Genomic DNA, 13926 nt, shown 5'->3' with positions numbered 1-13926 from the left:
CCTGTTTGTGTGGCCCTGGGACACTCGGGCTGCTGGCTGGCTGGGGCTAGCAACAGAAGCCCACTCTCTGGGGCTCGTGCGGACAAGTTAACTCCCAAAGGACCCTTGGGGGGTAGCTCTGTTACACACTCTGGTCTGCAAACAGGACGCTGGGGAGGGGGCCTCAGAGACGATGCTGCTTGAGGACCTGGCTTCAAACCCGGGCACTCCTGCCCTCTCGAGTCCTGCGGTGCCCTGGGAGGGTTCGGGGGACCAAGGCGCACAGCCAGCCTCGCTCCCCAGGTGCCCTCAACATCCACTAGCTGCAACACGGGGTCCGGGCAACAGGAGACCTGCGGGTCCAGGAGGGTGCACTCGAGTGACAGAGCGGGACTGGGCCAGCAGCCAGGTCACCCGCTGCTCCTCCCGTGGGCTGTGCCGGCCAGCATGCCTGGCCTCCGAGCGCAGTGCAGACAGGCCTTCCCCTGGAAAGAAGTCTGTGGCCAGGAAAGTGGGCAACTGTGAGACGAGGTTGAAAGCCTGTTTTCCACGTGAATTCCCAGAACCTTCTCTGGAAAAACGCTTTGAGCCAAGAACATCACATCGGAAGGGTCCTGGGGGGGTGTGGCTCGCCCAGGTGCAGCCAAGCACGGAGTACTCTGCCGGCGGAGAAACTAACCCTCGAGATCCACCGCCCGTATTTTGGAGACTGTTAGGGTGGCCACTCCAGCAAGCCCGCCTGCACCTCTGCCCCGCCCTCCTGCAGGTGTAAGCTGGCAGGTGCTTCGCTGTCCCCTCCCCGCAAAGCGGAAGCGGCCGCTGGCAAAGGCTCCGGCAGCGCTCCCTGCTCTGGACTCTGGGCTGTCGGGGCAAGTGGCCTGTGCACAGCACATGAACACACCTGGACCGGCCAGGCCTGGCGGGGGGTCGCTCCCCGCAGTGTCCCACGCGGTGTAGGACTCGGGGGGAGCAAGAAGGCAGGAGCCCAAGGGGGCCCAGGTCTGACAGGGGTGACTCCATCCGTTTGGGGGCCCTCCATCCTCAGAGCAGCCTCAGTCCCTCGACCAGCCTCATGCGGCCCACCAAGTGGGCGGGTCTCAGGCGTGTCGGGCTTGAGAACCTCGGGGAGGTCCCCCTGGGCCCTCTCCTGGCGTGGGCACCAGAAATGAGCCAGAGGAAGTGGGAACGCAGGGTGGGCGCCACTTCCCCTGGTGGGGGCCCCTTTCCCTCTGGCTCTGGCGGCCTCTGACCCGGGCAGCGGAAGCCAGACCGACTCTCGCGCCCTGTCCCGCTCCTCCCCAGCTCTTTGTCGACAAAGACACGCTGGTCAATGCGGTCGGGGCGTCGCACGACGTCCACCTCCTCAAGATCGACAGTCGGGAGGACGAGCTGGTGACCAAGGTCCACGCCTGGTGCACACACCTGCTGGACCAAGTGAGTGACCACCCGCGAGGTGCACCTGGGGGCGGGGCGGGCGGGCGGGGGGGGGGGGACTGCGAGGTCAGGGACCCGCGGCCTCGCCGCAGATCCACAGGGACGAGATCGCGAGGAACCGCAAGCGCGTGAAGGAGATCAGCCAGTACGCGGACCACGCGCAGAGGGAGCTGGACGCCCTGGAGTGCGCCGAGCTCCTGGACTAGGGCGGCGGCCCCGCGCCCTCTCCAGACGGAGAGAAGAATAAAGGCCTCTGCGGCACCTCTCCCCGCCTCCGTGCCCCCGTCGAGCAGTGGGTGTCTGCTGAGGGGGACTGCCAGGCCGCCGCCGCCGCCGCCGCCGCCGCCCTGGGGGAGGCTGTCACATCCCCCCCCACCCCCACCACTGGTGCCGCTCCCAGCGTCCCCCCCCCCCGAGCACGGGCGGGGGTGCGGTTCCAAGAGCCTCTGCGCCTGAAGCTTGCAGATGGACCCTGCTTCCCGCCCGCCCTCGGGGCCTGCAAGGCGGCCGTGCGGGGAGGGCCTCAGGGCTCCCTGAACAGGACACGTGCAGGTCAGGCGGCCTCGCTTAGGCTTTTCACCCAGAAACAAGGAAGACTGCCTACTTCCAGGGTTCATCATTTTTGCTAAGACTGGGGACACAAGCAGGTTGGACCAAGAAGGACTCACGTTGGAAAGATCGTTTGATTAAAAACCAAGAAAAAAGAAAAGCCTTGGGGCTGAGGGCTGCGCAGTGAGCCCTGCGGGGAGGCGGGACGAGGGGCGCGGACTCTGGGCCCCAGCACTTCCAGGGGACTGACGTGTAAGGACAGGAGTCTCTCGAGCTCGCAGCCTCACCCCTGCAGGAGCTTGTGCTTGACCGTCGTGCTCTCGGAGCAGAGGTGGACGAAGAGGGCGCCCGCGGCCGTGCGCGCCCGCAGCTCCCGCAGCTCATAGTCGTGGGCCCACTCGATGCTGCCCCACTTCTGCATCTGAGGGGAGGACGGGTCAGGCCGCTGGGTGATGGGCCAGAGCTACGTTCCCTCATGGCTGGGCTGAGGGTGGAGGCTCCGATCTCATCCCAACACACGAGACACGGGGGAGTGGTGGTTGGGCGGGCACAGCAGGTGGGCAAAGCCGGCACTGCACTGGGGCACGGGTGCGGGCGGGGACCGGGGGGACCCACTGCTGGGTGGGCCAGGCGCCCACTGCAGGTGCATCTCCCTGAACGCCGGCCCCTCCTGCAGGGGGCTGCTTCACTCACGCACTGCCTCCCCCAGTCGGGCCACCGAGTGGGTGTGATAAATAAGCCAGCCAGGGCCACGCCGTCGCTTCGGCCCTGACTCCTGGGGAAGCCGATCCTGCAGAGGCCCCTCGGGCCTGCACGCTGAGGGCTGCAGACTCTCCCTAGGACTCAGAGGCCCGGACAGGGAACTCAGGATCTGCCTTGCCTGCATCCTGGGCGGCCCAGAGCAGCACCTTACACTCTCAGAGAAGTGTTTTGTGGGATGGAGCCTGAGGCTCAGAGAATGAAAGCCTGGCTTGGGTCTCGCAGCCAAAAACTGGGCCTGGACAGGAGCCAGGGTTCCCGACACCGCCCCCCCCGCCCCACAGTCGTCGACCCCAGCTCGCCCTCTTCCCACCAACCTCCCTGACATCTGGGGAGCACCCAGCCTCACTCGCGACACGGAACGGCTTCTTCCCCTGGCATTTCTCTGAGCAAACGATGGGACCAGCGTGGGAAATACTGTCATCATGAAAGGGTTTTCCCCCCGCTAGGGGCCATGTGGAACTGCAATTAGCCTTGGGAAGCTGGAGAGGGGACGAGGGGACCGCAGACAACGCCGTCCAGATTCCGGGTCAGAAACTGCAAGCTCAGCGCAGCAGAGCCCACAAAACCAAACCTGGGACGATGGCAGCCACCTGCCCAGCCTGCAGGTGGCCCTGTGCACACGGCCGGCACCCAGGCTCAGCCTCCACAAGCACGGATGGGGCTCCTGGTCATTTTAGGGGACCACATTCCTCCTCCATTGCAGAGGGGGCGCCAAGCCAGCCTCCACCGACTTATGGGGAGCGAGCGGGGCCTCCGGCTCCCCCTGTGTGAGGCAGGCAAACAGGAGCCCCCAGGCGGCCAGGTGCTGAGAGGAGGCGGTGAGGCCAGGAGGGAGGCCGAGCTCCCTGCCATGGTGCATGATGGACAATGCCTTTCTCAGCCCCTGGAGTTCGGTTTCCACGCGAGCTCGGAAGCGCGTGGGGCAGCTTTACTGCAACGCGCTTCAGTGCGTCTGAACGGGGGCACCCAAGTCTCGCACCCACCTGGTACTCCTCCTCCAGGCGCGACAGCAGCACGGCCCGCTCCACCGTCAGGTACAGGTCGATCAGGCCCAAGGTCAGCACCATGGACTTGAGCTGGGTCACCACAAACTCGATCCCTTCAGGGACACAGGCCAGGTCAGGACATGGGGCGCCTCACCCTGCAGAGGGCGTCACCACATCGCTCCCTGCGAGTCCCTGAGCCCCAGTGAGGGGGGTGTGTGTGGGACGCTTCCCCACACTTCTCCAGGGGCGTCTGCTCCACCCCCAAGACCCCAGCACCACGTACCTTGTAGGGCCCACATGTTATAAGACGCCAGGTGGCTGACCAGTGCCTCTCGAGTCCGGGCGGGGATGCTGGGCCCCAGGATGCTGGTGGAGGAGCTGATCTCCACGCCGTACCTGAAAGGAAGAGGCGTCGCGTGTCCCTGTCCCACTGGGAGGCCGGCTCCCGCCTGGGCCCAAAGTCCTGGCCTGCGGCACACCTGGTCCAGGGCCCCGTCGGGGATTCTGGGAGCAGCTGGCCTGGCAGTCGGTGGCCCCCTGACCCAGTAATTTCCTGTCTCCCAAGAACAAAGCCAGAGGAGGAGACGTGGCCCTGGAAGATACAGGGCTGGCACGCAAGGGAGCAGGGCTCACGCCGAGCCGCCCAAGGACCTCACTCCTTTGCCCGAACGCCCATCAGAACCCTGGCCTACCCGCTTCCTAACCTTTTAAGAAAGTTTTTCACCTTGGAGCTATAAAGGACTTTGTTTTCCGTTTTTGGCCAGGCTGAAGCACATGGAGTTGCTGGGCCAGGGATCAGATCTGAGCCACAGTCAGGACCCAAGCTGCGGCTGTGGCTATGCCGGATCCTTACCCACTGTGCCCGGCTGGGGATGGAACCTGGGTCCCAGCACTCGTGCTCAATAGCAGACGCACCATAAACAACTTTTTTTTTGGTCTTTTGAGGGCCTCACCCACGGCATATAAACGTTCCCAGGCTAGGGGTCCAATCAGAGCTGTAGCTGCCGGCACAATCCACAGCCACAGCAATGCTGGATCCCAGTTGCGTCTGCGACCTACACCACAGCTCACAGCAATGCCAGATCCTTAACCCACTGAGTGAGGCCAGGGATCGAACCCGTGTCCTCATGGATCCGAGTCTTGGGTTTTTAACTGCTAAGCCATGATGGGAACTCCATGACTTCTTTTAAATATTATTTTCCTTACAAAAGTATGTGTACCTGTTCTCTGCCAATCACTTTTTCATGTATTTATTCGGCCTCTGCTACATGCATGGCATGGCTTTTGGTCTGGGATGTGAACTGGTTTCAGGAATGCTCTAACACGCTTTTATAAAACAAGAAAAATGTAACAGAATAAAAGCAACTTTTATAATTTTTCTACATACATCATAGATTTTTTCCATTGGTTCAGAAACATTCTTCCTGAAATTTCTAACAGCACAAAAGGAACACAGGAAGTGGCCATGTTTTCCTTGCTAAGGATAAGAAATCTCAAGTGCCAGAAAAAGCCCTCTGCTGAGAGCGCAGCAAAGGCTCGTGGCTGCTGTCAGGCCCTCACGGTCTGGCGAGGGGTCTGGCGCCAGGTTTTCTCTGATCCTTGGCCGCACTGGCTCCACCTCTTGCCACAAAGCCAAGGGCACTGACACGTCGTGGGCACTCGGGAAGTGTGTACAGATCAGAAACACTCCGCGAACCACTCCCCGTGGCAGAGAGACAGGGTGGGGCCTGTCCCCACCCCTGGAACAAAGCGAAACTGAGTTAACTTTGCCACCACACCAACAAGCTCTTCCGCCTGGCACAAGAGTCTCCTGCTGGGGAGTTCCCATCACGGCTCATGGGTTAACTGACTCGCATCCGGGAGGCTGCAGGTTCCATTCCTGGCCTTGCCCAGTGGGTTGAGGATCTGGTGCTGTTATGAGCTGTGGTGTAGGTTGCAGCTGCCGCTTGGATCCCGACTTGCTGTGGCTGTGGTGTAGGCTGGCAGTTACAGCTCCGATTCGACCCCTGGTCGGGGAAACCCGCAGCCTTAAAAAGCCAAAAAAAAAGCGTCTCCTGCTGAGGAAAAAGCCGGGGCAGCATGAGCCCCAGACCCTACACAGTCGGTCGCGCCGCCAGGCTCCTCTCTGTGTGTCTACGTCACACACGCTGCTCCGTGACTCAGGCGCGCAGCAGCTGTGACGAGGATCAGGACGGCAGCTGGCGGTGCGGGCGTTCGCCACGTGCTGGAAGGAGGCGTGCTGTGGTTACTCCTGACAACACCCTGGGAGGCAGGGGCTGTGAGCCCCCCGCATCGACAAGGAAGCTCAGAGAGATCCAGTCACCAGCCCAAGGTCACACAGCCAACAGCGGCAGAAGCACGGCGCAGCCCTGTCCCCAAGGTGGCGCAGCCCTGTCCCCAAGTCCCCTGGGCCTGCCAAGTGGCTCACCTCCTCTCGGCCCAGGCGATCACCGGGTCCCACTCGTTCCTCTGCAGCTCCACCAGCGTCTCCGGCTCTTCCACCCTGTAGCTAATTCAGTGCAAAGGGTACCCCGTTCATAAAAAAGCATGACCTTCATCCAGTGGCAGCATAAACCTGCCCCCGCCCCCGCCCCCAGGTCTGCCCCCAGGGCAGTGGTTCTGCAGGTGTAGCCTGGGCTCACCGGGGACCTCACTGGAGATGCACAGGTGTGGAGAGCAGCGCCACATGTGCACAAGCCCTTGGGGCTTCTGCCGTAAGCTGCCCCGAATGTCACTAGTTCCCTGCAGGTCAAGGCCTGCGGCACTGCCCCTGGTCCCCGAGCTCCGACCCCACGTCCCTGCTGACCCTCCCCTTCTGAGAGGCAGTGCCCTGGCCAGACTGCGCTGCCCGCCCCTCACGAGCCCACCCGCCTCCCAGCTACAGATGCCACCTGATGCCAGGCTGCACCACGGGAGGCAGGGTGAGCCGAGGGAGCCGCGGGCAAGGCCTCCCGGGATAGGAACCTGCATGGGTGCAGGGGAGGCCAGGCTGGCGTGAGTAGAAGGGGGCAGAGAGGTGGCCTCCAGGGCAGAGGGAGGCACTCCCACCCTCCAGTGCCAGCAGGGCGCCGGGACCGTTCCCCAGAAAAGTGCTTTCCTGAGTGAGGCTGGGAGGGTTCCGTTCCCTGTAATCAAAAGGTCCCTAGTACACAGAGTTCCCGTCGTGGCACAGCGGAAACAAATCCAACTAGGAACCATGAGATTGCGGGTTCGATCCCTGGCCTCGCTCAATGGGTTAAGGATCCAGCACTGCCATGAGCTGTGGTGTGGGTCGCAGACAAGGCTTGGATCTAGCATGGCTAAGGCTGTGGCATAGGCCGGCAGCTACAGCTCTGATTGAACCCCTAGCCTGGAAACTTCCGTATGCCGAGGGTGTGGCCCTTAAAAAAAAAAAAAAAAGGTCCCCAGCACAAATGGAGCCAGCTTTCCCAAGTCACTGAGGGCCGGCAGCCTCTCCAGGAGGACCTCTGCCCTGCCCAGTGTGGCTTTCAGGAGCCACCTGGGAGGTAATTCGGGACCCCCAGGCGTTCAGGTGGCACCCGGAGCTGCTCGGCTAAGTCCTCCGCTCGCTGTCAACACCACTGACCAGCTGGCTAAAGGCCACAGCGTGAGGGGAGCAGCAGACGTGGAGGAGGCCGGCTCAGCCCACCTGCTCCGGCTGACAAGTGACGAGGAGGCCGCCAGGGTCAGAGGCCCCACTGGGCAAGGACCCCCCAGGTCCTCAAGCCTGCAGGAGCCACATGCGCCCCCGGGCCAGGGGCTGCTGCCGGGCTCCTCCGTGTCCAGGCGGTGAAGGGCCTGCCTCTTCCTCCACTGAGAAGGTCCCGGGTGAAGGGCCCCGGGAAGCTGCCCACACGCCCCTTACCAGACGGTGTCGGTGTCCAGGAACTTGAGTGCCGCCCGGATCAGCTGGCCCTTGTCTCGCTGGGTCGGGTTGTCCAGGGAGGTGTTGCACAGCGTGGTCTGAATCGGAGGCAGAGGGCCCTCAGCACCGCGGCCAGGGCGGAAGGCCGCGCCTGAGGGCTGCCCAGCCTGCCCGCCCGCCCGCCTGGGCTCCGCGCCTGGCGCTGGGCCCCGGGGCCCCGGACACCCAGCCGCGGGATGGACGAGGTCCCCACGGACTCAGGCTCTCTGCTACCAGGCTCTGCAGGTGCCTTCTGGCAGGTACCGCGTTCCAGCAAGTACCGCACCTCTAACCACCTCAGAGCCGTGCCCGAGGCCCCGGGAGGCCGGGCTCAGCAGAGGATGTGGAAGCTAGAATCAGCCTGACCCGCGGTGGACCAGCCGGGCACGAGCGGCCACACCCGGTGCGGGACTCTTCTCCCGATGGGCTGCTCCGAGCCGGGCGCTCAGCACTGGCAGGGCCGGGGGGAGGCAGAGGCAGCCCGGCTGGGTCCACGTGCTGGTCCACACCGGGGACCACGGGCCGTCTACGCGCCGTCTCGTCCCCTCCTGACCACCGCCCAGCAGGTAGGGGTGGGGACCACGGGCTGGGAAGGGGCAGCGACTTGCCCAGGAGACTGAGCCCGGCCTCAAGAGTTCAGCTGCCCCTCAGGGAGCCGCCGGCGGTGGACAGGGCTGGCACCTTGGGCGGGTCCCCGCCTCCCCCAGGCCAGCGCAGCCAAGGCCGGGCCGGCCTTTGCGTGCTCGGGGACGGGCCGGGGGCCTGTTGTTACCAGGTGCATGGTGTAGGGCTTGATGGTGTCCTGCTGGGAGTCCCACTCCGTGGCCACCGCGACAGCCAGGGCCTCGCTGGGGACGGTGAAGAGCTTGGCCTGGGGCGTCTTCAGCTTCCTGTGGTCCAGGTTGATCTCAAAGCCACCTTGAAAGATGAGACGAAAGCCTCTCAGGGGCTACTCTGTGGAGCTGAGGGGCCGCCCCTGCCAGAAGCGCCAGGGACAAGCTCAGCCAGGAGCTGGCTGGACGTGAAAAGTGCCCCCACCCATTCACAGGGTGAGAAACGCGGCCGTGACCATTGCGGGCACTCACCTTCCCCTTGTGTGATGCTGACATTCTGATAAAACCGCTTTCTCTCTGTGGGAAAGAGTTTTCAAAAAGGCAACTTAAAACATTGTGGAGACGGCGCGGGGAGCGCCAGGAGCGGCTGGTACCCCGCTTCCCACATCCCGCCACGGCCCGCCCAGCTCCACGCAGCATCGACGGCCTGTGCGTGAAGCAGCGGAGGGGGTGGCCGCACTGGCCCCCAAGCCCGGGGACAGTGCCACACACGGCAGCACGAAGCTGCAGACTGCCTGTCCCCACAGGCGCGCCCGCCCCGGCTTTGCCTCCTTCCCCGACCCCAGCGCAAGATGCTCGAATCTGCAGGTGGCGCCTGAACGCCGTGCAGCAGGAGACGCTTCAGGCAGGAGGCTGCTGCCTATCAGGCTCTTGTGGAAAGCCAGTGTGAGCGTGCGTGTGCGTGCATGTTCACACGTGTGTGCAGAGGCAGTAAGGAGGACTCCCAGGAGCGTTTTCCATTCCTCCAGCCAACTAGTTACCGAATGAACCAGCTGGCCTGGGGAGCAACGGGAACTTCCCTCACGTCCTTTTAGAAGGGGAAGATCCGTGTCCTGTGTTTTCTTCCGAAAGTAACTTGAATAAAATCATTTATTTACCATTTGATCCAGCAATCCCACTCTCGGGCATCTATCCAGAGAGAACCACGACTTGAAAAGACGCACGTACTCCAACGTTCCCTGCAGCACCATCTGCAATAGCCAAGGCCTGGAAACAACCTAAATGCCCTTCGACTGAGGAGTGGATCCAGAGGAGGTGGCAGGTGCACACAGTGGAGTGTCACTCAGCCATTAAGAGGAAAGCAGGAAGGGGCATCCGCAGCAACATGAACGGACCGAGAAATCACCCAGCTAAACGAAGTCGGCCAGACAGGGAGACGCCAACATCAAATGTCATCACCTACACGCGGGATCTGAGAAAGGACAGAATGATGGCGCTCCCGTCGCAGCGCAGTGGAAACGAATCTGACTAGGAACCATGAGGCTGCGGGTTCGATCCCTGGCCTCGCTCAGGGGGTAAAGGATCCGGTGCTGCCGTGAGCTGTGGTGTGGGTTGCAGACGCGGCTGGGATCTGGTGCGGCTGTGGCTGTGGTGGAGGCCGGCAGCGGCAGCTCCGATTAGACCCCTAGCCTGGGAACCGCCATTTGCGGCCCCCAAAAGACAAAAATAAACAAACAAATAAACAAAATAAAAAAGGACACCGTGAACTTCTCTGCAGAACAGATACTGACTCAGAGACTTTGAAAAACCTCGGGTTTCCAACGGAGACAGGTTGGGGGTGGGGGATGGGCTGGGGGTTTGGGAGGGAAACGCCCTCATTGGGTTGTGATGGTCACTGAACACCTATAAACCGAAGAAAAGTCACTGGGGCATAAAAAATAGCATAAAATCATATATGAAAATGGAACCATGCCCCCCTCTCCTACCTGGAGGGATTTAAAGCCAAGAGCGCCTCGTGCAGAACTACGCAGGTCCTTTCAACCAATCACGCACAGGCCACATTCTGGAAGCTACCAACCACAGCCCAGCCTCCACCAACTGGGATGAACGCACACCCGCTGCCTCGGCCACTCATTCCCTCGTGCGGTCGCTTGTTCTCTCGCACGTCCACCGGATACTAAAAACCTTTACCGTCCCTGCCCGAAGGTATTTTCGGAAACGATGGAGCATGTGATGGGGAAAGAGAAGATTCACTGGTTTCTAACGCCTTTTTATTGTCTCTTAACAATTGGAAAAAAAAAAAAAGGTCAAGCTTAAGATAAAATTTCATTAGTTCTGGAAGTTCCCTTGTGGCACAGCAGGTTAAGAATCCGGCGTTGCTGCAGCAACGGTGTGGGGTGCAACTGCGGCACAGGTTCGAGCCTTGGCCTGGGAACTTCCATATGGTGCGGGCGCGGCCGGAAGCAAAAGGGAAGGAAAAAAAACAGGAAGGGGATCTGACCTGGCCACCGAGCAGATGCGGGGTTCTTCCCGCAAACTTAACACCTTTGTTTGGAATCGGAACAGTGATTCTCTCCCACCTTAGAGACCCACAGAGGGGGAGAAGGAGCCCGAGGCCCCCAGCGAGGGCGGAGGGAGCCGGGCGAGGGGCTCACAGAGGCCACAAGAGAGCAAGACCTGGGAATGCAGTCGGCAGGGTCCCCCCCCATCAATGTCAAAGGGTCACACAAGACAATGGGACCAGGAGCCTGCGAGGCACCCATTCCTCAGCGAACGCAGGCTGTTGACGGCACCGGAGGCCTGTCCTGGAGGACGAAAGAGGCAGCCAGTCTTTTGCAGGGTCACATGGAACAGGTGAACAGGTCCCTTGGGACTACGAACCGCTCCCGTCACAGAACATCTGTTCCGACGCCGAAAACACCCCCACTGCCTTTTAAGTGACTCTTTTAAGGACTGTTTAGACGACACGAAGAAACGAGTCTGTGAAAAAGCACCGCATTTGGGGGGGTTTCTTTAGGGCTGCACCCGCGGCACGTGTCAGTCCCCAGGCTCAGGGTGGAATCGGAGCTGCAGCCGCTGGCTACACCACAGCCACAGCCACAGCCACGCCAGATCCGAGCCTCGCCGGCGACCTCCGCCACAGCTCACGGCAACGCTGGATCCTTAACCCACTGAGCGAGGCCAGGAATGGAACCTGCAACCCATGGATCCTGGTTGGGTTCGTTAACCACAGAGCCACGACAGGAACTCCAAAAGCACTCAATTTCAAAGCTGGCAACACGTAAACAAAGAACATTAAACCCCGCTGCTGGGAAGAGTGTGAGCTGGAAACGAGCCTCCACCAGGCCCCTTTCCTGTGAGCCTGCCTCAATCCAGTCGGTCTCCTGTCACTGCCACCGCCCCCCCATCCCAGGCTTCATGGGCCAGTGAGCCATCTTTCTACCGGCCTCAATTTCCGGGCTGGCCTTGGCTTTGGAAAGACGCCAAGGCTCAGCACTGCAGCGCCCACAGTGCACCAGGGACAGAGGAAGGGCCTTCTCGGAGCTGCCCGGCCGCCGTCTCTTTTTAAACAGTGCCACCTGGCGGGCCTTGGGCTTCACAGTCAAATGCTGACCCTGTACCCTCCGCTCAGGCGGACGCTCTGACCAGCTGTTCCCAAGCGGCAAGAGGTTTCAGGCTGACTATGTAAAGAGCGCTTGCAACACAACAATCAAAAGGCAAATAACCCAAGTAAGAGATGGCCCAAGGACGGGAATACACATTTCTCCAAGGAAAATGTCCAAATGTCCAAAAAGCACATCCAAGTTGTCTGAAATCATTATCTGTGAAATGCAACTCAAATCCCGGAGACACCACTCGCCATGCACTGGGTAGCTACTACCAAAAAGACAGGCAGGTGTTGGGGAGGCCGCAGAGAAGCTGGGACCTTCATACGTTGCTGGTGGAGATGCAAAGTGGTGCAGCCACGCTGGAAAGCGGTGTGGCAGTTCCTCAAGTACTTAGCATTTGATCCAGCAAATCTCCACTTAGATAAATCCCTGTGAGAGATGAAAACGTGGGCCCAGGTGAAAATCTACTTGGTTTACAGCGGCATCCCCGACAGCCACAGAAGGAAACCACCCAGGCGTTCACCAACGGGTGAATGGACAAGTAAGACCTGGACAGGCCACACAATGGAATACTATTCAGCCATGAAAAATACACTGGCACTGAGATAAGCCTTGAAAACAGGCTAAATGACAAAAAGCCAGTCCGAAAAAGATCACGTTCCATCTCTCTGAAACATGCCAACTTGGGGCATCTAGAGACAGAAAGTATAGCAGCAGTTGCGGAGGGCTGGAGGGACAGAGGGGCTACTCGGAAGGTGAGGGCTGAAGGGTACAGGATTCTCTGAGGTTATAAGAATGTTCCAGACTTGATGGCTGCACAACTCTGGGGGTTCACTAAAAACCACTGACTTGTACGCTTTTTTTGGCTGTGCCCATGGCATGCGGAAGTTCCCAGGTCAGGGATTGAACCTGCGCCATAGCAGTCACCATGCTGCATCCTTAACCCACTAGGCCACCAGGAACTCTGATTTGTATTCTTTAAATGAGTGAGCGGTAGGTGAATCACCTCTCAATAAAGTTTTTAAAAATTCTTCAGGCCAAATGTATCTACCACAGCAATGAACACGAATGGGCTCAATGACTAAACACACCTGCTTCCAATTGCTCCAGCATCCAGAGCAGGGGTTGGCAAGCTTGGTCTACAAAGAGCCAGATGAAGTATGTTAGGCTTGGGAGCTCCCGTGGGGATGCAGCGGGTTAAGGGCCTGGCATGTGGTAGCTGTGGTGCAGATTGCAGCTGTGACTCGGATTCGATCTCTCTCCTGAAACTTCCCTATGTCGTGGGTGCAGCCACAAAAAAAGAAAAAGAAAAAAAAGGTCTTTTAGGCTTGGCAGGCCATCCAGTCTCGGTTGCGACCTGCCACCTCTGCAGCCCAGCGAAAGAGCAGCCCTAGGCGCCTCTCAACGAATGAACAGGGCTGGGTTCCAATAAAACTTTATTTACAAAAACAGGTGGCAGGCTGAACTCCTTATCTAGGGCGTCTCTTTCAGCCCAACACATGCAGGGCAGGCAGAGACTGAGAAGCTAAACCAGCTCCAGACACCCCGTAAAGAGAGGGGACTCGCAGCCTTGATGTCACCGGGTGTCATTCTCTGCCAAGAGCTCCTCTCTAAGCAGCTGGTACAGGAAGGACCGCCACATGGGGGTCCCTGCCACATCTCCGACACCCCAGGGACCCTCTCCCAAACCCCTCGCCTCCCGACAAGCTTCGACGGCACAGGCCTTCCTACGAAGGCAAGTTCAATCCGCTTGCCTCTTCAAGTCTTTGTGGAGGAGGCACCACTTGCATTTAAACTTCCCTCCTCCGACTCACAGACAGACCCCTGGACCAGGGAAGCCCTCAGAGCTCACGGGCCAGCGCCCCAGCCTCCCTCCCCGCACTCCCCTTTCTCACCATCCTTGTTTTCTTCCCCAGCTGACTACCTACCCCCGGCCAGGTGCTTCCAAGAGCCTAAGCCAGCACGTCTGCAGTAGAAAGGGATGGGGCAGGCCAGGGCACCACCACTGCGCGTAGCACCAACCAATCAGGTGGGCTCTCTGCCTGCGCCAACTCCAGGTAGGTCCTGGATCTGTCCCCTTGCTCGTGGGCTGCCTCCCCGGGAGGCTGGAGGCTAAACGACACTCTTGTCTTCCTTCGCAGGCTCTCGCA

At 60.5% G+C, this 13926-nt stretch overlaps 2 protein-coding genes across 20 annotated transcripts in view; one reads left to right on the top strand and one right to left on the bottom strand.

The window, feature by feature from the left end:
- The window catches only part of DRC3 (dynein regulatory complex subunit 3), a 21493-nt gene extending 16397 nt beyond the window's left edge, over positions 1-5096 (top strand). For 4 of the 6 annotated variants that reach the window (XM_084986422.1, XM_021068002.2, XM_084986419.1 and 1 more), the window contains 2 exons: positions 1282-1413; positions 1506-5096. In XM_084986422.1, the coding sequence (XP_084842548.1) occupies positions 1282-1413; positions 1506-1619 (246 nt within the window). In that variant the 3' untranslated portion in view covers positions 1620-5096. Of the gene's footprint in view, positions 1-1281; positions 1414-1484 lie in introns of all 6 variants that reach the window. The other 2 variants (XR_014821973.1, XM_021068001.2) reach the window with 2 other exon arrangements.
- Positions 1-13926, bottom strand: part of ATPAF2 (ATP synthase mitochondrial F1 complex assembly factor 2) — a 23843-nt gene that overhangs the window by 4769 nt on the left and 5148 nt on the right. For 5 of the 14 annotated variants that reach the window (XR_014822023.1, XR_014822020.1, XR_014822025.1 and 2 more), the window contains exons 2-8: positions 8700-8744; positions 8387-8532; positions 7576-7673; positions 6139-6219; positions 3994-4106; positions 3708-3823; positions 2250-2383 (exon numbers count right to left, since the gene is read on the bottom strand). Coding sequence is in view for 4 of the 14 variants with exons in the window: in XM_021068019.2 (XP_020923678.1) it covers positions 2246-2383; positions 3708-3823; positions 3994-4106; positions 6139-6219; positions 7576-7673; positions 8387-8532; positions 8700-8744 (737 nt within the window). In the remaining 10 variants the exon portion in view is untranslated. Of the gene's footprint in view, positions 1-129; positions 477-2017; positions 2384-3707; positions 3824-3993; positions 4107-6138; positions 6220-7575; positions 7674-8386; positions 8533-8699; positions 12206-13926 lie in introns of those variants that run through there. The other 9 variants (XR_014822017.1, XR_014822018.1, XR_014822019.1 and 6 more) reach the window with 5 other exon arrangements.

This window comes from Sus scrofa, chromosome 12 (genome assembly GCF_054392235.1).
Source record: "Sus scrofa isolate SSC_HxYL_T2T_F1_AM1 chromosome 12, Sscrofa_HxYL_maternal_Yorkshire_Landrace_v2.0, whole genome shotgun sequence".
Taxonomy (NCBI): Eukaryota; Metazoa; Chordata; class Mammalia; order Artiodactyla; family Suidae; genus Sus; species Sus scrofa.
This window is presented reverse-complemented; position numbering and strand designations above follow the sequence as displayed.